The sequence below is a fragment of the Anser cygnoides genome, chromosome Z (genome assembly GCF_040182565.1).
Source record: "Anser cygnoides isolate HZ-2024a breed goose chromosome Z, Taihu_goose_T2T_genome, whole genome shotgun sequence".
In the NCBI taxonomy this organism is placed as follows: Eukaryota; Metazoa; Chordata; class Aves; order Anseriformes; family Anatidae; genus Anser; species Anser cygnoides.
Window position 1 is genome coordinate 11,157,674 of NC_089912.1, and position 25,514 is coordinate 11,183,187.

Consider the following 25,514-nt stretch of genomic DNA (forward strand, 5'->3'; position numbering starts at 1 on the left):
TACTGATCTCAGCTGGATCCCAATTTAGCCAGGTCAGATGTCGTACAAGTTTTTTGAGCATATAGGATAATATTATTATTAGATAAAAATTTTCTTGGTATATACACATAGTATTTACAACATATTTGAAAGACCAGATTCTTCTATTGAATGAGCAGAATCTACTAGTATGCCTTCTCCCACTCTCTGTCCTAAAACCTGAAAGCAGCAATTCACTTTCTTAAGAAAATATTTTAACAAGTAGCTAAATTGTACTCCTTCATGCTGAAGACAACATAGGCAAGCTGTTTTTAGAAAAGAGAAAAAGCACACAGTATTATGAGTATGTTTTGAAAATTTAATTTTTGTGCTTTGTTGAAATAATGATTGAGTTGCTGTCAATTTAAGAAGCACTTTTCATTAGTGGGCCCTTGCATATTGCTAGACAATGGCTTGCAAGGAACCAAGGAAACAAGGCTTGCAAGGAGTCAAGCAGACGAAATGACTCTTCCATTCTTCCTGAGCTTGTTACTTAATGAAAGCTTATGGTTCGTATTCCTAGTGTGTATTTAGTAGCCTTTTTATTTTAGGGAGAAGGGAAAAACAGAATCCTTAGGATATATTCTACAATGACAAGTAGAGAAGGAATGCTCAGGTCATATTTAGGGTCGGAGGACGAATTTACCTTTCAGAGTTTACTTTTTTTTCACTTTTTCTGTTATTGTACTTGTTGAGTACCAGTAACAATAGAAAAAATGTTCAGTTAAATGTAACATGAACAATTTAAAAAGCAAGTACCTTGGTTTCTGGTTTCCGCTACTATAGTCAGGGATAAACATGGCTATTGAATGGCTGTGGTGAAACTGACTCTATGCAAAAAGCTAAAGATGTTTAAAGTATGACTTCAGGGTTTTAATTGGCAAAGTTAATTTTTCTTTTTTTTTCACCCCCTGCATATAAAATCAAAATACTTGTTGTTTTGGTTTTGGGGTTTCTTAATTGATTTTTAGTCCAAGTCTGGCAATGTTTTATGCCTCAGAGGGTGTTGCATCCCAAAGACAAGGAGTTGGTTTTGTAATGGACTTGTACCTTGTGCCCATATTGCAATTCAGAACTTCTACAGAGTAGGTGTGCTTTATAATTTAGAGCAGTTAAACTGTGGCAAGGCAAATATTTAAAATGGAAAGATCTTGACCTGCTTTGCCAGGCACCTATGGAAGCAGAAATTGCTGTTGAGTATGCTTGCCACTATGGATGACCTGAGGACACTTAAAAACAGTTGGATTCTTCATTTTCATCCTTCTACTTTTAAGATCTGTCCCTCGTTTCAAATGATTTCAAGGTAGCAGGTTGTCACTACAGCTTGTGGTTTCTCTGACTTTGTGCATTTGTGAGAGTGTTGATTAAACTGCATGAAATCCAGTTGTTGAGTCTTGTATTAATAAGATATGACCATGGACATACAGCAAAATTGGATGATTCATTTAAAATCATTTTCCTTTCCCAGTGCTTAGTTGCCTCTCTTCCTGAGTTAAACCTGGATGAACTGTTTCTCTGCTTTGTCCAGAGTCTGGTAATGATCTAAATAATATATACTGCTTATAATTCCTTTGTGTAAAATACAATTAGTGCTTTCTATGCAAAGCTTACAGACTGGTTGTTTTTACTTCTGGAGCTCTAGTAATTGACCTAGATGCACTGGGATTTATTAGTAGTTTGACAAGTTAGGATTTTTTCTAATCATAGTGCTGTTATTAGTAATTTTGCTGTCAGGTGTGAGTACAGTTTAGAACCCAGACACAGTACTGCCACTTTCTCTGTATATTGGTTTGGTTTTGTGTGGAGATTTCAAAAGACATTGCAGAATACGTGTCTTTACATATTAAACTTGATTTCGGCTCAGTAGTGGTGTTGTTTGTACATGTAGGAATAAATTAATAAAATTATTCTGAGAATTAACTTTTGGAGACCTGGCAAGCAGATTCTAAAATGCAATGTTGGCAGCCTCACCCAAATATTGTAAGTAGGCAGGCACGCTGAAATAGAATGACAAATGGAAGAAAAATCTTGAATTTTTAGCACTAAGAGGACATAACTATATTTGCTATGATTTGGGAAACAAAGAAGTGTTTCATGCTGACGGCTGGAATCACCATATTTTGTTACAACTTGAAATTATTTTTCTTTCTCATAGAGCACAAAACACAAGTTAGGGATAATAATAGAAGCAGACAGCAGTTGAAGCTTTGTTGCAGGTTGCTTACTTCATCTGATGTAAAGTTCATCCCACTGTCACTAAAAGGAGCTTTTCAATTGTTGTGACTGCCCCATCCCTGGAGGTGCTCAAGGCCAGGCTGGGTGGGGCCTTGGGCAGCCTGGTCTGGTGGGAGGGGTCCCTGCCCATGGCAGGGGGTTGGAATTAAATGGGCTTTAAGGTCCCTTCCAACCCGAACCATTCTGTGGTTCTGTGATGATTCTAATTGCATTCAGGACTGACGCAGTAACTGATGTTACAGTCTTAAAGTTTATTAGTTTTACTGATTTTTTTACAGCCAAAAATAGAAAAGGGAATACTTATACTCACTACATATACACTTGACTTTTAAAAGCCATTTATAACTTTTTTAGTTTTGATACTTATGCAATATTAGAATGCCTACTAAGGGAGTTTTCTGTGTTTTCTAAGAATTTCAAGATCTCATGCTTTGTCATTGTGATACTTTGACAGGGATTTCTTTTCCAGAAAAGCCCAAGTCTGTGGAAAATTGAGCAGCATTGCAAACATGACAAGTTTATCCAAACCTTAGTTTTAAAAAATAAAATTTTGAATACTTGAGTAAAATTTTGATTGCTGCCTGTTGCAAGTTTCCAGATTTTTTTTCAAGTTATAGTAGTAAATTGAGTGTAAATGCTTTTAAAGATTAAAGATGTTCCATGGTGTAAAATATAAAATTAGTTTTGTGCCTCTATCTGGATGTATGTTTCTTAAGCTTTTAGCTGACATGTTGTAGTACTGGTAGTCTGAGCAGCACTTCTTTGAGGTTGATTTGACAGCAGCATCTCCAAGGTGCTTTACAGTGCATGAATAATTTGACAGTGCTGTGTAGTCTAATCTGTTAATCACACTAGCTCCAGTTTCCTGGTTGGAGGAGGAAAATTAAAGGCACGTGGAAGGGTGGAGGCAACAACAGCGCTTACAACAGCAGTCTCATCTACCTTGGAGTGTGCTGGTATCTTTCAAATTATAACATCTTAATTTAAAATTTTTAAAGGAATAAAAGCAAACAAGCAAAAAAAGTATGATGCTGATACTCTTTAAAAAAAATACTTGAATGATGTTAGCTTTTTAATATTTTAGTAACAGTAATTAAAGATAGAGAAATGATCCATGTCAGATAGGTATTTTAAATAAGGTCAGAATATCTGAAACTTAATTACAAACGATGGCACTGCCATCTGTGTTCAGTTTGATGTCAGCAGTGGCTGGATTTGGCCAAGATTTAAAGCCCTGAATGCCGTCCAGCACGCTGCTGCCATTATTTCAGCCAGCAGCGTGCTACCTGTTGTCATCCAGCCGATGTCTGTTGGTGAGGCTGGCTCCAGCCGCATCACGAAGGATGTCTGTTACAGCCAGGGATGTTGTCAGCACTTTTGGCTGAAGTCGTTGTGCTTGAAGGGTAACAGTATGCTTAGTGAAACACTGGTAGCGCTCCTTTATCTGTTTGTCTCCTGGAAGGTCTGTTGTCAGCTTTAAAGGCTGAAAGTAGTCGCTGCTGCCTGAAATAACCCTTGTGTTTTCTAGACCCAGAGGATGAAGTAGGCTCTTGTTTGATCGCGTTGTTTTCCCTCAGCGAGTGTCTCGTTGCTGTAACGGAGAAGACGTGCAGAACGCTGCACCACCTGCCGACTCCCCCCTGCTGTGGGTCTGGACAGCGCTGTGCAGCCTCCCGCACCCAGCGGGTCAGGAGATGGCCCGCCTGGTGCTTCCCCTCCCAGCAGCCCTCCCTGAGCTGCTGACTGCTGCAGTGGTCATAGAGCTGGGACTTAAAGCACTTCGCTGTGGCACGCTTTGGCTATGTCTTGTTGAAAACAGCTGATTTGAGTGCAAAAGAGTTCTTCAGCATGGATTTTTATATTTTCTGTGTTATGCAGTAAAATCACGTACATATATTTTTAAGGTGAGTTGGTAATGCGGCAGAGAGGGTAAATAAGTCGAGGCACATACCATGCAGTAAGTGTATTTCACGTGCGTGCTGGTTAGCATGGTGAGAAGCAGGGGGAAAGGCGCTGCCTAAGCTTTTTGCTACCTGCCCCTCTCTGTCCTCCCCTTCCTCCCTCGCAGGGAGGATGAATGCTGTATCTTGGTAAAGTTTGTCTCCTTTCCCATATTCCTGCTGCTGATGTGAACAACAAACATGTACAAGCTAGAGACAGACTTTGCAATCTGTATCTGGAATGTGATCATTACCAATGTAATAAGCATTTGTATGGTTTTTAAAAATCTTATTACTTTGGATTTCTTCTTTTAAAACTGATGCATCGATCTTACAAAAAAAAAAAAAAAGTAGACTAAAATGAGAAATACCTCTTTAAAAGAGCAATACAAAGGTTTGTGCATGTGTGTATAGTCAGTTTTATTGCTAATCACTTTTTTTTTCTAGCTGTTTTGCAGAAAAATGGTGAAAAGGGTTCCATGATTCTACTATTCCATTACCCAGATTTGTAGAAGTTAAAATGGGGTAACTAGACAGTTTTCAAAACTGTGTTCTCTGCAGTTCTTGAAAGTGCTGAATTTGAAATTGTTGTTAAATACTTAGTGCAGTATATTTAGGTCTGTATTGTGTTTTCGATTTCAATGCAGCATCTGCCATTAGGAACAGCTTATTAAAGCTATTTTTGTGTAATGGCAACTTCATATTTTAGTAATTGTTCTAATCATGATTAGAAAAGATACTTGAGATTGTATAACAGTGTACATTGTCTCAGCTTTAATAACTGTTTATTACTCAATTTGTTGTTCCAAAAAGAAACCTTTATCTTTTCAATAATGAAAGGAACAAGCCTAATACTTTAGTCATTTTTTTTCCTTTTTTCTTTTTCTTCTTTTTTAAATTACCATTCCATGACTTTTAAAAAGTACACTGTATCTTGTTACTGGTGTAGCAGGGAGCTTCAATAATTGATAGCAGAGACAGCAGAGCTGGCTGTATTGCTAGCAGAGCATTCAAGCCTACAGAAGAGCAGCTATCTATGCTAAAACAACATTCTTCAAGGGTGACTGATGATCAGCCTGTTGAGCCAATGTGTTTGGGAGGGATCTTTTGCATTGGACGAGGGAAGGTTTGCATTTTCATGATCATTTCCTGTAAATTTCTTCTGTTTTTTCACATTGAGGTGCTTTTGCTCACTTGGTTTTTTACTTTTTTATTTTAATTTATGTTTAATGCAAATGGTGTTACCTTGTAATTTGTGTTAGTTCAACTCCACTTTCTTTGAAATGTGTTTGTTTTATTTTATTTTATTTTATTTTATTTCATCAGTGGCATTGTACTTTGTACTTCACATTAAATTTTCAGTTTGGAAGTAGAATTTCCAATTTCCATCTCTGCTGTTGCAAACATAGTCTGTGGAAGAAAGAATAAAGGAATATGGCAGGTGTTTAGAAAGCTTATTGTGGAAGTGGAAAATAATGGCAATTTTCATGCTTCTTCACGACCCCTAGCTCTTTTTTTGTCAATCAGATTGTGTAAAAGTTAATGAGATACGCCTCTGAACTTCATTTTAAGTTAACAACAGTTTGTTAATAGCATAACTTGAAAATGCCATGTGTCAAAATGTACCCTTTTTGGAACAGAAATTCTTCTGTTTCCAAGTAGAATCTTGGAGAAAAAGTATCAAAACTGCAATTTATATGCAGGCAAAAAGGTGCTCTTTGAAAGAATTACTATTTTATTGGGCCACCTTTTTTTGTTGTTCTAGCTATTTCATAGTAGAAAGCTATGATCATATTCTTCCACTTTTTGACGTAGAAATAATAGTCCAGAAGGAGGCTAACAATTTTCTAGGAAAAACTCTTTTCTTTCAGATGAAATATAAGTTTGTCTGAACTTATTCCATTTGTAATTAATGGAACTGTACTGGAAAATTTGTGATTGTAAGAAAGTTACAGGAAAAATATTGCAGTTGACAGTTGCAGAAAAAATGTGTTTTTGTTTATATACTACAGTCTTTTCCAATATTAAGATGTTGTTCTTAGGGTTCATTGATTTCAGATGTAACGCTGAATAAACATGTGATATAGTTTTGAAAAATGTACATCTTCTAAAGAAGTATTTCAGGGTAACACTCTTACTGTCCTGTTTCCAACAGTATCTGACTTGTAGACTTCAGAAACCTAAATTTGTTGACTTTAAGATGCTTGCTGTACCTGTTTGCTATAAGTGCAGCCTTATTTATACTTGAATTTCAGAATCATTGACACGCATATTCAGACCACCATCAGAAACTTAAAAATCACAGAACAGTTTAGTAATTCCAAGGAAGGCATCTACTGCAGTAATTTAAAGCTTTACAATATACCTTACTTAGTCAGGGAAATTGGCCATTGTAGATAGAGAAGAATAATTTGTTTCATTATCATGTCATTGTGTGCTGCATCTTGTAGACGCCCCTTAGTGGGCTAGTTAGTCTCTACTACACATTTTACTTGCTTTTAAAGAAATGTCCAAAATTAAATTACGCTTTCCAAACAACAGGTTTCTGATTCCTACTTAGTAATGAAAGAATAAATTGGAACTACCTTGTCTATCATGAGTCAGTAATTCTAAACAAATGCAAAAATGTTGTAGTGAAATAGGAAAAGTGGAAAGCCAATTTGTGATTTAAGAAAAAACAGTTCAATATACTGTGAGGTTTTTTGTGTATTTGGGATGATGGGATGAGATGGGAGAGTGAAGATGCTGAAGAATGGCCTTCTGTTGCAAATGATCTTCCCCACAGTGGGGAAGCAGTATGAGCACGTGGTTAATTGCAAGGAGGAAAAGGACCAAACCGCTGCTTTAAGCACAGATGGGCTATAAGCCAGTCCTCAGTGAGCTGTACTTCTGCAGCCAATACCAACCAGTGTGAGGGCTTGCTGCTGCCAAAAAGGATGCTTTTGTAGTCCTGTCCCTTCTCCACGTAGCTCTGCTCCTTCCTTTGCATTAGATCCTGCCATTCTTCAACCCTTCTTTCAGCTGATAAACTTATGAACCCGATTCAGCAGAGAGTTTTGGCAGGTTAAGGGATTGGACCATCTCGTAGAGAATCTCTCAGGCACCAGAGCTGGCGCAGCATAAGCAGCAGGGAATACTGGGGCAAGGGCAATGGGAGCCTTTCCTTCCACCAAAGTGGTGATGAGCTGTCCAGATCAGCTTACTCCATCTTCTAGAACCGCTCCCTTTAGTCGCAACTTTTTCATGTAAATACTGTTACAGAAAAGTGTGGTACATGTTACAGAAACGTTAACTGCCTTAAGAAATACCTCATTGGCATTTTGAAGAACTGTCATATGAAGAAGTTGATGCTTGACTGGCATCCTAGAGCAATCATACAGGGTAAAATCAGCGCCTAGTTGCTAGTTAAGTCTGGTGTGTTGGATGTGGCATTTTTGGATGAGGAACCTGTAGTGCTCAAACTCTTCTCTGTTGTTGGTTAGAGCCACAAATTGTCAGTATTCCTAAAGCATATACTTTGATTTTCAATATATATATATATATATAATATATATATATATTTAACTACAAATGATCCACAATCAAGTTCTTTTGGATAACAACTGGGTTTAAAAAGAGTGCTGTATTTGAAAATGTCTCAAGTTAGTTTTCTGAGGTCAGAACAAATGCTAACCGATGTAGTTAAGTGTTTATTCGTATTTGGAAGCCATGTTGCATGCAGACTGAGAGCCTGCTGCCAGCTCATTTCTTTTCATAAACATTTGTTATTGCTAATCTTTTAAAACCTAAACTGTAGTAGGGTAAGTAATAAGAGAAATAATAAGTGTAACACAGCTGAACTTGTTAACTAACATCTTGAGACAGAATAAATAGTTGTGTGGTTGGCACTTTTTCATAGAATATTCCGAATCACAGAATCATAGAATATCCCTAGTTGGAACAAACCCATAAGGATCATCAAATCCAACTCCTTCTGTGAAAAATAAATTCACAGCAATAGTGGGTAGTGTGTATTAGAAAGGGAACATTATTGGGAAGAATAAAGTACAGGCATTGTTAAGTTTTTTATCAAGTTCTTTCTCAATAATAGCTTTTACAGTTAATTTTGTCTTTTATTTTTCAGTGTGGACCTGACGAGCTTCTATCCTCTGGAATCAGCAGAAGGACTTTTACCATGAATAATTCTACTCCAGCTACAGGTATATATAAGAGAAAGATTTTTATCATAGTTCTTCTTCAACAACATATGTGTATTTTCTGTTTTTTTTTTTTTTTTTTTTTTAATTTTATTTCTCTATTGTCACCATTAGCAGCTGCACCAGGTCCTGAACTATACGAAATCTGACTTCAGTCTACTGCCATCAGTAGAGGCACTGGAGTTTACCCAGTGTTGTTTAACAACAGTATTGAGAAACTCTAAAACTGACTTGTTGAAATGGGTCAAGATATACCAATTTTCTATAATCATGTTCAACAAGTAGCCTCCTGTAGAGATTCTCAAGTGCCTGCACAATTTTCCTGTAGTTGTGCATTTGAAATATATTTGTTTTGCAGTATTCAAGGCTGTCTGGATTATAGAGTCAGAAGATGAATATCATACACTAATCTCAGTTTGGTGGAACATAGGGCACGTTGTGTGGATTTGTGATAAACAGTTAAGCTGATTCCCTTGAGTGTTCTTGTTCATGCTTTCTACCCTACTTCCAGGATTTCTTGAGCAGCAGCACAGACAGTCCTATGATTTATTTCGCAGTTGTTTTTCTGCCAGTTCATGTCCCCAGGCGATCTCTCCATGGGTTGAGATGTACGCGTTTTTTTTTGCAAGGGAAGCAGTATACTTTTTTTTTTTTTTGATCAGGTGGTTCCTCGGTCTGATTCACCACATATCTGCACGAATTGTTCTTCAGCACAGTGTTTTTTGGGAAGAGATAGTGGGAAATTAAGTAGACATGTACAGGATAAAGAAACTAGTTATATTTAAGTGATATGATGGCTCAGTGTGAAGCCACAGCCATGGCTTCTTCATTCATGTTAAAGTGGTGTTGCCACCCAAATAAATTTATGCTTCATGTGTTGAGAAAGATGCAGTAAATATATTTGGTTACTTGGAAGTTTACGTCAGGCAAAAAGCTGAAAGTGAGAGAAAGCTGGGACTGCTTCCTTTAGAAATATTTTCAGTTTATGTGGGCTTGAAGTATTCATGTCCCATGTCTGTACAAGTTAACTTTAAGTAAAGTAAATTAATTTACTTGTGACATCTGGGCAATCACCAACCACATGAAGTTTAACAAAAGCAAGTGCCTGGTCCTGCACCTGGGACGGGGCAACCCTGGCTATATGTACAGCCTGGGCGACGAGACACTGGAGAGCAGCCCTGCAGAGAGGGATTTGGGGGTTGTGGTTGACAGCAAGCTGAATATGAGCCAGCAGTGTGCCCTGGCAGCCAGGAGGGCCAACCGTATCCTGAGGTGCATCAAGCACGGCATTGCCAGTCGGTCGAGGGAAGTGATTGTCCTGCTCTACTCTGTGCTGGTGCGGCCTCACCTCGAGTACTGTGTGCAGTTCTGGGCACCACAGTACAAAAAGGACGTTAAACTGTTGGAGAGCGTCCAGAGGAGGGTGACGAAGATGGTGAAGGGCCTAGAGGGGAAGACATATGAGGAGCGGCTGAGGTCACTTGGCCTGTTCAGCCTGAAGAAGAGGAAGCTGAGGGGGGACCTCATCGCAGTCTACAACTTCCTTGCGAGGGGGAGTGGAGAGGCAGGTGACCTATTCTCTGTTATCACCAGTGATAGGACCCATGGGAACGGTGTGAAGCTGAGGCACGGGAAGTTTAGGCTGGACATCAGGAAGAGGTTCTTCACTGAGAGGGTGGTTGCACACTGGAACAGGCTCCCCAGGGAAGTAGTCACTGCACCAAGCCTGTCTGAATTTAAGAAGAGTTTGGACTGTGCGCTTGGTCACATGGTCTAAACTTTTGGGCAGACCTGTGCGGTGCCAGGAGTTGGACTTGATGATCCTTATGGGTCCCTTCCAACTCAGGATATTCTATGATTCTACGATCTGTCATCCATCAGTGGTCATGGTCCTCTGGAGAGGTCCCGTATGGCTGGAGACTTGCTAATGTGATGCCCATCTATAAGAAGGGTCGTAAGGAGGATCCAGGGAACAACAGGCCTGTCAGCCTGACCTCGGTGCCAGGAAAGGTGATGGAACAGGTCATCTTGAATGCAGTCATGCAATGTATGTGGGACCACTGGGGGAATCAGGCCCAGTCAACATGGGTTCATGAAAGGCAAGTCCTGCCTGACCAGCGTCATCTCCTTCTGTGACCGGGTGACCCACCTGGTGGATGAGGGAGAGGCTGTTGACATAGCCTGCCTAGACTTAAGCAAGGCCTTTGACATGGTCTCCCACAGTATTCTCCTAGAGGAGCTGGCAGCCCATGGCTTGCACAGGTACACTGTGTGCTGGGTTAAAAACTGGCTGGACAGCTGGGCCCAGAGAGCGGTGGTGAATGGAGTGAAGTCCAGCTAGTGACCAGTCACCAGTGGTGTTCCACAGGGTTCAGTGCTGGGGCCCATCTTCTTGAATATCTTTATTGATAACTTGGATGAGGGAGTTGAGTGCACCCTCAGTAAGTCTGCAGATAACAGTAAGCTGGGGGGAAGTGTCGATGTGCCGGAGGGTGGGAAGGCCCTGCAGAGGGACCTGGACAGGTTGGGTCGATGGGCAGAGGCCAATGGGATGAGGTTCAACACAGCTAAGTGCTGGGTCCTGCGCTTTGGCAACAACAACCCCATGCAGCGCTACAGGCAGAGTGTCTGGGAAGCTGTGCAGAGGAAAAGGATCTGGGGGTGCTGACTGATGCTCACCTGAACATGGGCCAGCAGTGTGCCCAGGTGGCCAAGAAGGCCAACGGCATCCTGGCTTGTGTCAGGAATAGTGCAGCCAGCAGGAGCAGGGAGGTGATCGTCCCCCTGTGCTCTGCTCTGGTGAGGCCGCACCTCAAGCACTGTGTTCAGCTTTGGGCCCCTCACTACAAGAAGGACATTGAGGCCCTGGAGCATGTCCAGAGAAGGGCAACGAAGCTGGTGAAGGGCCTGGAACACAAGTCCTGTGAGGAGCGGCTGAGGGAACTGGGGGTGTTTGGTTTGGAGAAGAAGGCTGGGGGAGACCTCATTGCTCTCTACAGCTACCTGAAAGGAAGGTGTGGGGAGCTGGGGGTCGGCCTCTTCTCGCAGGTAACTAGTGATAGGACTAGAGGGAATGGCCTCAAGTTGCACCAGGGGAGGTTTAGGTTGGAAATTAGCAGAAAATTCTTCTCAGAATGGGTGGTCAGGCATTGGGACGGGTTGCCCAGGGAAGTGGTGGCGTCACCGTCCCTGGGGGTGTTTGAGGAGAGGTTGGACGTGGTGCTTAGGGACATGGTTTAGTGGGTGACGTTGGTGGTAGGGGGATGGTTGGACCTGATGATCTTGGACGGCTTCTCCAACCTTACTGATCCTATGATGGACAATTGTCTGTCAGCGGTGGTTTCTGAATATTTGATTTTATAAGGGTTCAAAGGACAGAGAAGATGAACCCTTGATAAGCATTTAAGACCTAGTTGCTGTGTTTCCAATGGGAAATAAGAGTAAGGAAGAGCTTGAGAACTCTTCAGAATATTTTTCTCTTCTGTTTCTTAGTTGCACATGTTGGATTGTTAATAATTCTGTTAATTGATTTAGTATGACTTCCATAGGCTTCTGCTTGTCTTGAAATAGCATAAGCTTATGATTCAGTAATTTAATAGCCAAAATGTATTTCAGGCTTGTGTAGATGGTATTTTTGTGACAAGCTGCCAACTGAAAGGAATATGAATTAGTACTGAGGTCATGTGGCTTTTATTAATTACCATTGTAACCACTGGTACTTCATAGTGACTTCCAGGGTGTCTAAGTGATATTGGACATTAAAATAAGGTAGATGTATTTGGCTTCTAATAAATCCAAAAAAAAATGTAGTTATCATTGATGCTTCTCTACTTCATTTTAAGATAAAAATAAGCTGAATTAAAAATAATTGAGATTAATTAAAATTAAAAATAATTGAGATGAAGCTCTTTCCCTAATACCACTGCTTCACGTGCAGCAGTTTTTCTATGTAGTGGGTCACATATCTAGAATATGTTTTGCATTTCTCAATCTGAGGCTCTTCTGTTGGAAAATGTATTCATACAGTCATGAGTCATGATTTTGATGAACTCCTGTTTGTAAATCCAGGCCCCAAATTTCATTTTGTTCTAAGACTTCTCTAATGTATATCTGTTGACTGTTTTCACCTGAGTGTGAAATTCTGAAAAGGTAATGGCCTTGGGCATGCTTTAAAGAATTATTGAATTCATTTTGAAGGTTAGATGCCATAAAAACTACATGATTATTGTTCTGCATCAAGATTCATATCAGGCAATAGGTGGAGAAAGAAGTATGGTTTAAAAATGCTGAGGTCTTTATAGCTGGTATGGAATGAGTGCTAGCTTTTATTGTCGATTTAGTGACTTACCTGAAGCTCCACAATACTTTGTATACTTACTGCATTACCAAAAGGAGGCATTTTAATAGCACATGAGATTTTTAGGTCAGGTGTTGGTCACTATTCAGAAGCCAGAGTCAATATATGCTTGCTAATGGGTAGGTAGTGAAGTAAAAGATGCACGCTGTACGTGCACGGGTTGAAACCGTTCTGTTAAGCACTGGCCTTGTTGGCTGAATACCTGACCTGAAAACTCCTGTAACACTCAGTGAAGATGCTGAGAGAAAATCCTGTGCTTGCCACTTCGTTCCATTTTGTCACCTGTGATGAGTCAGAGCCCTTGTGGCATTACTCCTGCAAAAGACTCTCACCTTAAACTAAAGGCAAAATTCTTCTTAGGTTTCACTTGCTGTTTTATTTAGTCAAGCAGTCCTTGGCTTAGTCAAATCAGGGACTTAGTCATGTCTGTTTTGAACCTTCAAACTAGAATTAACAAGATGAGACCGGTTGTTAGGCTTTAATAGAAATATATCCTGACCTGGCTTGGTATTGATAAGTGTTAAGTACCTTTCCCTTTGTTTTAAAATGTCATCCCCTGCAAGTTTGCCACTTGTTCACATTTTCCAGAATGCACAGAGAGCACAGGATGGCATTTCTTGATGGAAAAAGCAATGCATAACAAGCTCTTTTTTTATACAGGGAGGGTATTAATTACCCTGACTTATGTACAGAGTAAGACTTGAGTGAAATACTTCTCAGCTTTAGATTGTTTTCAAAACTTAGAGGAAAATATGAAATTACTTGCCAACCTCATACAGATCTTTGTTCCTAATCCTTAGGGATTCTCTGGAATATCAAATGAAACACGAGATGTTAAGGTTCTCTCTCTTGCTGGAATGAAGCTGTTTGTAGCACATAATTTATTCATTTTTTTAAAAAGAGCTGTTTCTTAACATAAGTGGTATACCTTAAGTGGTATACAGTTAGACTTAAATACAGTTTCCATTGGATATGCTGTCTTCTCTCTCATTTTAGGAAGTTTTTTTCATCAAGTCTCTTAAACCTCTATATCTTGCTCTAGGAGAATCTATTACTAGGGTGTGTAGTTTGGCTAATGACTTTCATTTTTGTTACTTTAACAGTTATTACTCCATTGTGATAGTTCCTATAACAATATGCCTGTTTCAGATGTGGTGTTCTGTTTAAAAATTCTCCCAAGGTCTCTGAGTCAGTTCCTTGAAATGTAACCATTGGTCACTTACCTGTTACAGGATCCAAGTAAGCATATGTTGAAAAATAAATAAATAAATAGCCATTTGCCAAAGTGGAAGACTTTAGAATCTGTACAGATTTCATGCTTCTCTGCTGTGTATCCTTTTTAAAGGCAACTCTGATAAACTTAAGATTATGTGGGACAACAGGCTTTCTTTATTTTTTTAATCATTTGAGGTAGTAACTGAATCTAGTTAAGGAATTAATAATGCAGGAAGATAGGTTGGGAATAAAAACAAATGTGTTACAGTAGTTAGAGTAGTCCCAGTTACTACTGACTTGCACCTGTTCTGCGTAAATAACTTTTTATAAATATGTTACATGCATATTTGGTAAGAAGTTATCAGCCTCTTTGGCTGTAGGACTTCAAAACAAATAAGCAACCCCTCCTCCCCCCAAAAATACCATCCTTACAGTGGAGATTTGGAACAGCTGAAGGGGGCCTTTTTAAACTGTCCATTGGTTATATACGATCTGTCCTTTCTTACTATTCAGAGAGCTACAGATAACAGTCAATGTCAATACTGAGACAGCAATTTCTTTCTTTTGGCATTTATACTGCATAATACGTGTGTCTTGTTTCCTTGTCCATCCCTTTCCCTAAATACTTTAGCTAATGGGAATGACAACAAGAAATTCAAAGGAAGCAGATCTCCATGCTCCCCTTCTCGTGTGCTTCATCTTCGTCAAATTCCAAATGACGTCACTGAAGCGGAAGTCATTTCATTAGGTCTCCCTTTTGGCAAAGTAACCAATCTCTTGATGCTAAAAGGAAAAAGTCAGGTATGTTTTCAATGTCTTAATTATAAGAGCAAGGCTGATGATGTCATTCATGTTATATAACCCTTCTGGTATTGCATTTGACCGAAATGATTGCAGTGATGTCTAAATATTTCATTGAGGGCTCAAGATTTTCCTGTTTTCAAATGTGGAAGGATGTCTTGGTATTTAATGCTTTTAATATATTTTCAATTAAATAATTACCTAGTAACTTGCTGATAGTAATGGTAAACATTTAAACACCTTATGTAAGAATACGTAGGTGATCAAGATCTATGTTGCCACTATTTAGCTGTCTTGAAATAACCTGCTTAATTAAATAATTAACATGCATATTAATTATTTTATGTGAAATAAATTGCTTAAGTTTTTTTTTTTTAATTCTTTTAGATGAGAAGGGGTAGTTGACGTGATGAATGAACACTAAAATCCTAAAAATAAAAGGCATTCATTCATAAATTGAACACTGGACTGGGTTAATATTGTGAACAAACTGATAGATGTGTTCTGTTCCTACTGCTTCGTTCAGTATGCGTATCTGCAACCTAAGCAATAGTGCTTTGATTTAGGAATCTAGTAAATTCATTAGCAGTGAATTTTCATTAGGATAGCTTCCCGCATGTCATACTTATTCCACCACTTTTTTAGTGAGTGCTGAGAGAGCACATGTCATTGCAAGACCATTCTCATACATAAAAATCTATTAAGAATATCAAATCAAATATCCCCCACAAACTTGCATACATGAACACATTTTAATGCTGAGCAAATCAGCACTACAATTTCATGTAATCTTTTTTCTAGTGAGAGTGGAATTGGGAATAAATGATGGTTTGATGCTTTGTTCTTTCCTGTAAACAGAACAGTGTTGAAAACTGTTATATATTTGTTGCAGGCTTTTTTGGAAATGGCTTCTGAAGAAGCTGCTGTTACTATGGTGAACTACTATACTCCTGTTACACCTCTCCTCCGCAGCCAGCCTGTTTATATTCAGTATTCCAATCACAGAGAACTTAAGACTGACAATCTACCTAATCAGGCCGTAAGTATAATATTTCCATTTAACAGGGTAAAATTGTACATGACTTGCATTAGTAAATAAGCAGACTACTTTCTACTAGTACTACACCAATAGTCAAATTCTAATAGATTTTTTTCTGTCAATTGTAATCTAGACAGGAAGTTATTTCAGACAGAGACGTCTCAATATTACTGTGGAGGAGCTCAGGTTCAGGAATGTTCATCCCAATGACCATGAAATCCAGTGAAGATGGCAGGAAGCCTGCATGGATGAATAAGCAGCTTCTGACTAAACTCATACATACAAAGGAGGCGTAGAAGAGGGGGAAGCATGGACAGGTGACCCAGGAGGAACATAAAGACATTATCTTAGTACGTAGGATTGTGGTTAGGAAAGCTAAAGCCCAGATAGATTTGACTCTAGCAAAGGATGTGAACAGCAACAAGAATGGCTCCTGAAAGTGCATTGATAGCAAAAGGAAGACTTAAGGCACACATGGGCTTACTGCTGAACAGGGCAGGAGCCTTGGTGACAAAAAACATGGAAAAGGCTGAAGTGCTAGGCACCTTTTCCCAGTCTTTATTTGTTAAGACTTGCCCTTGGGAATTCCAAGCCACTGAGCCCAGTAGGGAAGCCTTGAGGGAATTGAAGAAGTATCTCATTAGGGAACATTTAAATAAACTGGACAGACAAAAAGTCTGTGTGCCTAATTGGATGCACTCGTGAGTGCTGGGAGAGCAGATGTCAATGCAAGACCATTCTCATAGTCTTGGAAAAGTCATGGCAGCTGGAGAAGGTTTCTGAGTACTAGAAGAAAGCAAATCTCTCTCCTATCTTTGAGAAAGTTAAGGAGGAGGATCCAGGACATTTGCTAGTTGGCATCACCTCAATCCCTGGGAAAGTGATGAAGCAGCTGATTCTGGAAACCATTTCCAAACATTCTGAAGACAAGGAGGTGACTGGGAGAAGTCAGTGCGGGTTTGTGAAAGGGAAGTAATGCCTGACCAACGTGATAGCCTTCTACATCAAGATGACTAGTTTGCTAGATAAGAAGAGAGCAGTGTATGTTGCTTATCTAGACTTTGGTAAGACTTTAAACTTTCTTCCCACAACATCCAAATAGACAAACTGATGGAGTGGAAGCTAGATAAGTGGATTGTGAAGTGGTCTGAAAGGCTAAAATAGTTGTAATCAGTGGCATGAAGTCCATGGTGGAAGCCAGTCACTAGGGGTAGATATTGTATTGTCCAGTATTGTTTGAGATATTCATTAATGTCCTGGATGATGGGATGGGACACATCCTCAACATGTTTGTGGACCAGAACCAGGAGGAGCATTTGACATCCCAGATGGTTGTGCTGCCCTTCAGAGGGACCTCAACAAGCTGGAGAAATGGACAGGAATCTGACTAAGTTTGACAGAGGGAAATGCTAAGTCCTGCACCTGGGAAGGAGTAGTCCCAGGCGCAACTGCATGCCGAGGCCAAGCAGTTGGAAAGCAGCTAGGCCACAGAAAAACCTGGGGTTGCTGAGGGAGCCCAACTTTACCATAAGCTGACAATGTGCCCTTGCAGCAGAGAATGCCAACAGCCTCCCAGGTGGCAGAAGGCAGATTGTTGTCAGCAGATCGCGGGAGGTGATCCTTCTCCCTTATTCAACACTGGTGAGGCACATCTGTAGTGCTGTGTCCAGTCCTGGCCTCCTCATGACAAGAGAGACACAGACTTAGTGGAGCAACTTCATCAAAAGGCCTCAAAGGTTGTTAAGGAACTGGAGTGTCTGTCATACAAGGAGAGCCAGAGACAGCTGGGTCTGTTCAGCCTGAGGAAAAGAAGGCTCAGGGATATCTTAGTGATATGGGGCAAATAAATACTTCGTGAGGGGAGAGTAAAGAGGGTGGAGATAGACTCAGAGATGCCCAGTGACAGGACAAGAAGTCATGAGCACAAATTCATATACAGGATAATCCACTGAAACTTAAAAAACTAACAAACAAACAGAACTTTTTACTGTGAGCATGGTCAAACACTAGAATGTGTTGCTCAGAGAGGTTATGCAGTCTCCATCCCTAGAGGCATTTAAAACTTGACTGAAAACAGTCATAAGCAGCCTGCTGTAGGTGACCTTGTTCTGAAACAAGGGCATTGGAGTAGACGATCTCTGAAGGTACCTTCCAGCCTCAGCTGTTTTGTGATTCTGTTTGAAGCTGTTGAGAGACATGGGGTGCACGTGTCTTCCTCATGTAAAGTGAGACTGGATCCTCAGGCTGTGCCCTATTAGAAAACAAACTAGAAAGGAAGCTGGGAACACTCCGTTAGGTCTTCCAGTAGAGATGGATGTATATTTCTGAAAAAGCAAATCTATGCATTGTGTCTTTGCGTGGTGGACTTTTTCTTTTAAGTCCTGTGAGTTCTTTAGGAGAATCTCATTTGTCTCTACTAAGAGAGATGATGTGGTTACAGTAGTGTTTATTACCTACTGCAAAAGAAGTTCCCTGCTCCTTCTGTGACTCTCCCAATATGTATTCAGTGCTGAAGACTGTATTGCTTGCCCCATTCTTTTCCAGAGCACTTCAATTAAATACACTCTTATTTGGGGAGAGGAAGCATTAACCTCTCTTACAGCATTCTGCATGAACCAGGATGGAAGATGGCAGCCATCCTTTTTGCTTTCCAGCCACAAATTATAGGTCAAACAATAATGTATGAAGGAATAAATGCTTCTGGTTCCATCTCTTCATATATTCTAAGAATGTCATGTTTTTTCCTGGGAATTAACAGATGAAATTAGTGAATTCTTCAGAGCTCACTGCTCCTATTGGTTAGAGAATAATAAAAACTGCTTCAAAATTGTTTTTCTGTTTTCCAGTAGATCAAAGGGGCTAGTGCATAGAAGGTATAGATAGTGACTTCTTTCCTGCATATGCTAATCTTCATATTTTTCCCCCCTTTTTTTCCTACAGTTGATAATTTCTCAACAAATAGTTATATAACCTTATTCCTTTTTAAGGACATATTATATCTTGCAGATGTAGAGGTAACTGTTTCTGGTGTTATTTTCCTTCGTAAAGATAAATGAACGCAAACTGTGTTGAAGAATACAGTATTTGTCTTGTGTCTTTGAGACATCTTTTCATTTGCTTAGGTGCACTGTCAGAAGGAATCATTTTCTAATGTGAAGAAGTCAAAACAGTTCTATGAAGCTATTCCAGATAGCTCTCTGTTTTGAAAAATAAGATAGTGTGTATGAGTTACTGTTTTGTTAATCATACTTGTCAAGTGTAAACTTTGGTCAGGTAGTACTCTACTTCAGGGATTTTGAAGGCTAACAGTGTGAAAGCGCTTTTGTCATGGGATAGTCAAGCCTTCATTTCAGAAGAAGTCCTCTGTATAAGGAAAAGACCAGGAACTTTCCTCAGTGAAGAGGTTTCTAGACAGTCTCATCAGGCTCATGTTTCTGATAATAGGATTGGGAACTGATTTCTGGTACAAATGTAGTAGGAGATGGTCAAGTATCTAAGAATGGATTCAGTTTGCAATGGCCAAGAACCCTCCCTGTTGTCCTTTTAAGTGGATTTTAGCACAAGATGAAGGTTTTGCTTCATTTTCATTGAAGCCACTGTCATTTGTCACAATAACAGTCGTATAATTTAAGTTTAGGTTTTGATCTTTAGTAACTACATAGCCATGCTTCATTGAGGGAGATGTTATGTTATTCATGTCCTGTGTGCAAGATGACGTTCATAATTTCTCTCAATGCCTAGAACTATAAAAGGAAGCTCTTAAATGATGAGTTTATCAATTAGCATGGAAGGTATATAGTTTAAAAAAATCTCCACATTTAATGTTTTATATTTAGTTTTCAGCATTAGTATGATCATTGTTACATTCAATATTAAACAGTTTGGGAAAAGGTGATTGAAGAATATTCCCAGAGGGAGCTACTCTAAAGACTAATTGTTCTCTAATTGGACTTCTGGATGAGGTTTCTAACAGAAACTTGACACTAATAATACTGTTTTTCAATGAACATTTATGGTTATATATAGCAGTATTAAAAACTGAAGGAGCTTGAGGTATCCATGAAGTAGCAGTTCTGTGAGTAATTAAGCTCACCTAACAGCTTTTTGCTGCCAAAAGAGAAAGTCTCCTGCTTCCAGCTACATGTTCTATTCTCTCCTTTATAGTGACAGTGCTTGCTGGATTCTTTTGTGAGTGACTCAGTTCATAATGTGGCATTTAAAACAAACAATTTTTCTGGGTTAGTATGTTGAATAGGTTTGGGTTCAGAGGAGAAATGTAGCAGGATCAACTCACAGTAACAGTGAGCCATTCTGTCAGCATATTACATCTTTAAGAACTGCACTCGGAAGTTCAATTTACCTAGAAATTTGTCACCAATTTCATTATTTATAAACTAAACATGGTACTGTGATTTCAGGTACACATTTTTATGCCTTTCATGGGTTAACCTTGGCTGTCCACCAGGTGCCCACCAAGCTGCACTGTCACTCCTGCTCCTCAGCAGGACATGGGAAGAAAATATGATGAACAAACTCATGGGTTGAGATAAGGACAGGGAGTTTGCTCACCACTTACCGTCCTGGGGAAAACAGTCTTGACCTGGGGAAGAGTAATTTAATTTTTGCCCATTAAAAATAGAGTAGGAGAACTACTCCAGAAGAGAGCTCAAGTAGAGTTGGAGAATGATGAGAACTTAAAAAACAAAAACAAAACCATCAACAACAACAAAAAACTCCTAAGCTGACCTTCTACCTGCAGGCCCCTGTCTTCACTCCTGCTTACGCTATCTTTTCCCTTTCCCAAGTGGTGCAGGGGAACAGGGAATGGGTGTTGCTGTCAGTTCATAATGCCTTGTCTCTGCTGCTCCAAAGCGGCATATTTTCTCCTCCCATCTTGCTGAGGGGTGTGGGGGTGAGAGATCTCTGAAGCCAAAAGGCTGCTGTGTACTTCTAAACAATGATAAAAGTGAACTGATAGAGTGATTTCATGATCCAGTTCCTTAGTGGTTCCAAAGATTGCTGCTTATGCTGTCTTTGGAAGAAGAAGTCAGATCAGTTTGCCTAACTATATTTTTTTATCTTCTGTGAAGTCTGCCTTCTAGAGATTTGTTTTGCTACAGAGCACAGTTTGCAGAGTATTGTTAGTGTTCTGATCATTTTCTTAGCCTCTGACCTGTATTCACGTGATATACTGAAACGTTTGTTTCTATGGCCTTTATATTCTACATGACTTAGAAGTACTTCTTACAGTATGTTTTGAAAGAACTTTTGCCATTTGTAAATTTTAACATGAGATAATAGCTCTCAATGGCTTCAGAACGTGAAGAAAACAAGTCTTCAGGACATTCTTTTCACTGAATAAAGCCTGTTTTTTTCCCTGTTACCATGTCAGTAACAAAGAATCAGGCATACCGTGAAAACTTGTGAATTAATTTTTACATTTGTGTTTCCTTAAAGATAAATATCTTTAGTATTTATATATGTATATCTTATATAAATTATAGAATATGATGGGCGCATGAGGATTTTGATTTTCTGTACAAGTGCTGCAAATAGTGATTGCAACAAGTATCACTGTTCATTTCTAATTTGTGCATGCAAGTCACTGAAATCTTGCAAACTTTTCAGTCTGGTAAATGTTATTTGTCTCTTTCCTCATCTGAGATTGCTGGATTGGTTTGTTATCTGCAAAAACAAATAAAATAAGGTGATGTTAAGTGTGTGGTGTATGTAACAGCCTCAGGAAAACTACACTCATATTTGCAAATAGAACAAGGAGTGCAAGAGTCTCTGTGTTTCTCAGCATTTTCAGCTCAGTATATGACAGTCTTTGCTTTCTCCTATTAAAATTAAAATGGTCCATGTTTAAAATGTATGAGTGTATTTCACTTATAATTCTTTCATTTGAATTTTATTTAAATTTTAGAGACTTAGTCAGGTAGCTGAGGACTACATTACTGACATCCTAGTGTCTACGCTCAGCCCTGAGGGACAGTTTGTTTTTGCAGGGTTACATGTTTATGGAACTAGATGACATCCATACCCTGTGTCATGTTTAGTCCATCTTCCAAGGGAAGAGTGTTAATGAGATATGGCTTCAAGTCACAACATTATGTTTGGAAAGGAATGTCTCTCTATAGGGCTCTCAGAATTAATCTTGGAGTCCTTTTTGAGGAAAGCCTGTCAAAAATGATTATTTGGAGTACTCATGTTACAATGAGGCAGTTTGAGGAGTGAGTTTAAAGGTGTGGGTTCGTTTTTTGCAGCCAATAGCTCAGCTAAGCAAACAGAGCAAGGTATGCACCTTTAAGCTTATGCTTGTCAAAACTCAGTTCCTGAAGAGAATGAAATCCTAATAAAGCAGGTGAAGTAGTCTGTGGTACTCTGACTGTTTGGTAGTCCATTACCATGTCACTGTTGTGCTGATTTGCTGGAATATACCTCCAGAATGACAAAAGTTTATAGAATCAAAGCAAAATGTTGCTTATATGGCATTACAAAGTAGTAAGAGTATAACTGAAAAAGAAAGTTAAAATTCTGTGTGATCTGACTTCTTTTAATGGAGGGGGAAGGTGAGGAGGGATGATTTACCTACTAACACAGCATTTTCATAGAAAATGGATAATATAAATGGAATAAGGTTTTTAAAAGTTGCATTTTAAAAAGCATTTTACATGCTTTTCTTTGTAAATTAACTTAATTTAGATATGAATAGCTTGTGTGTGTAAGTTAATTGTGGTCTCCGCTGTGTCATGATTTCAGAGAGCCCAAGCTGCATTGCAAGCTGTGAACGCTGTGCAGTCTGGAGGCCTGGCTATTACAAGTGCTCTTGCTGCTGAAGGTGGACTCCTTACAGGTCAAGGTTCTGTTCTTCGAATCATTGTTGAAAATCTTTTCTACCCTGTCACTTTGGAAATGCTGTATCAGGTAATGAGAATTGGTAAAACTAATAGTAAAATCTGTTTCTATGTTGATGGTGTAATACAAATAACTTTTTTTTTTTTTTTAAATACCTAGGGATCCTCAGTTGTATATTGCTCATTTTGAATGAGGATTGCCACTTCAAACGTGATTTGTTTTAGTTTAGAAATGTAGGCTTGAACTGGTTTTGCACAAAAAAATCAAAGTAAACAGGACTCTTATAGTCAGCTATTCATATGGGTTTTTTGTTTGTTTGTTTGTTTTTATTTTATTTTTGTTGTTGTTTGTTTGTTTGTTTTTAACATTTCTTTCACTCCCTTGGTTAAGATCACATAACAAGATTTCTCTGGAAGCAGCAATAAGTTCAAAGTGCTTCATTGAATTTATGCCCACATTATGAGCTGGTGAAATCTTGGTTGGTATGAACTTGTGGAACAAATGCTTTAGCACTCCTTGTACTAGGTAACTTTTGTAGGTTGCATTATATATGAGCACTTTATATTCATTTTTATATGTTGATACAAGTGACGTAATATACAAGTATAGTTGTTTGAACAAATGTTTTAAATTATCATCGACTCTTAGAATGTTACTTGCTTTAACTACTGAAAGCTTGGAATAGTGGTAGCTTTCATAGATATGGTTATGAAAGACGTTGCCATAAATTCTGCTTGGTGGTTGTGTTATGCTGTTGAGAATTAAACATTTAAAAACAGTACCCTTAAGAGACTATTTCTTTGTGCCTGAAGGATTTGTCAATACTTTTTTTTTCAGATCTTGCAAAGGATTTCATATTTGAATATTTTGTAATTACTAGTAAATTTGTGCAACAGAAAACATGCCCCTAATATGACTTTCCTGAGTTAACGTGATTTAAAATAATTAGGAGTATTTTGCAAAGACCTGTAGTCCTTATTGCTGTATTTAGCACTATTTAGCATCTCAAACAATTATTACCAACACTTGCTTCTCCTTTTTACTTCTTAATATTTCCTTTTTCTCTATCCTCTCCCTCCCAGCCAATACTGATTAACTAGTATACTAGTTGTCACGCTGATGTAGGAATTTGCCTGATCTAAACTTTTGTTTGTACCTATGAGCCTTGTTCACTCAATAATGTTAGTACAACTTGTATGTCAACTGTTTAGCATTATTAGTGTACACAGAACAACCTGAGAACAAACTTCAGTGATTATGGGAGCTGTACTAGAATAACAGTGCAACAGCAATTCCTGTACCTAACCTTGTGCGTTTTTTTATCTTTTGTTGCTTTTAACTAAGGAGACAGTGGAAGGAGAAATTCATGTTATTTGACTTTAATATGATTAGTGTTCACTTCAGTGCAGAAAAATTGTATTTTTCAATGTTTGAGTTGTCCAATAACCCTCACTTAACTACTTCTGCAATAGCTCTAGAAAATTAAGCAATACTTGAAAAATGAACTTAATTGGCGTTATTAACAAGGGACATTATCTTCTAATTAAAGCAGCATTTTGTGTGTGTTAGATAACTACAACGTAACATTACTCTGTAAGTGTGTTAATGGAAATGAAAATGTTCACTGGTAAGTATAGCCTCTTGTAGAATTAGGCAGGCTGTCAACCAAAGCTTCAATTATATTTTGTAAATTTTAACTGCTTGCCAAGACCCTTTCACTTTTCTCCCCTCCCTCTCCCCCTCCCTCTCCCTTTTCCCTTTCCCCACAATTCACCTGAAAATATTTGTTATGAGAAACAGATTACTGTTATCTTTGTAGAAACAAAGCTGGTGTATGCCATAGGGTGTAGGTTTAAAAACAAATAGTTACAAGTTGAATTTCATTATCTTAAAAATGTCTATTTGCTTCTGTTGAAGTACACGTGGAAGCGTATGTTCAGAAACTGTACTTAGGCCTTACTTAAGGGGAAGTGCTTTGTGAGCAGGAACTCAACAGCTAATTTTAAATTGCTGTGAAAAAAGTTTCTGTTCTGTCTTCCACCACAAAATGATGGCTGCAGCATTAAATCCTGAGAGACTGAAAAAGTGGGCACAAAGGTTAAGGACAGTGTGTCTTTTTTCCATGATTCTAGGCCTAATAGGCTAGCAAGAGATGCTTGTCCTTATCTCTGGCCTTTCTTTCCATTCCAGGATTAATACTTGTCTGGGGGGTTCTGCATCCCTGACTGCTGTGGTGCTTTGCATCGGTTCTAGTAGTTTGTACTAAAACTGCCAGTGCTTTCCAAACTCTCCTTTCCTGTTTCATTGTTACTCTGGACATTGTTTTTTTGCACTTGCATGATACACCCTAGCTATGCTTTTGTCCTCGTTCTTTGTGGGCTCACTTTTTTATAGACATTGTCATTGTGTCATGTAGTGAGTGTGTCATGTGCTACGTGCCCTCATTCTGAGTGTACATATATTTAGTTTCAACCTTTTTAAATTTTTCTGCAATGCCTTTATTTGCAGTAAATCAAATGCCATTCAATTGTAAATTTGGGGTAAGAGCCAAACAAGGTCTTTATCTTGCTTCTTTCCTTCTTTGTCTTCTAGTTTGGTCAGCAGGTCTGTGTAATTTATTTGCAGACACATAAAACTACTTAAGATGTATGTTTGGTCACCACATTTTCAAAATTTGCTTGAAATACAGAATGTAAGGGTATCTTAAAAGGTATTTGCAGTTCCCATCTAACTGACTTGTGAAAATCCATTTCTCAAAATTGCTTTGATTATCCACAGTTTCTTTGCACACATTGGATAAAGGCCTCTCTGTTCTTAGTTAAAGTTGTTGCTAATTCTTTAGGGGGATTTTATTC

The 25,514-nt window shown here is 38.8% G+C and overlaps 1 protein-coding gene across 2 annotated transcripts in view; it reads left to right on the forward strand.

Annotated features, from left to right (window-relative positions):
• Window positions 1-25,514, forward strand: part of PTBP3 (polypyrimidine tract binding protein 3) — a 65,296-nt gene that overhangs the window by 19,674 nt on the left and 20,108 nt on the right. For both annotated transcript variants that reach the window (XM_013192285.3, XM_048051408.2), the window contains exons 2-5: window positions 8,317-8,392; window positions 14,593-14,762; window positions 15,655-15,801; window positions 22,564-22,728. In XM_013192285.3, the coding sequence (XP_013047739.1) occupies window positions 8,368-8,392; window positions 14,593-14,762; window positions 15,655-15,801; window positions 22,564-22,728 (507 nt within the window). In that variant the 5' untranslated portion in view covers window positions 8,317-8,367. The remainder of the gene's footprint in view (window positions 1-8,316; window positions 8,393-14,592; window positions 14,763-15,654; window positions 15,802-22,563; window positions 22,729-25,514) is intronic.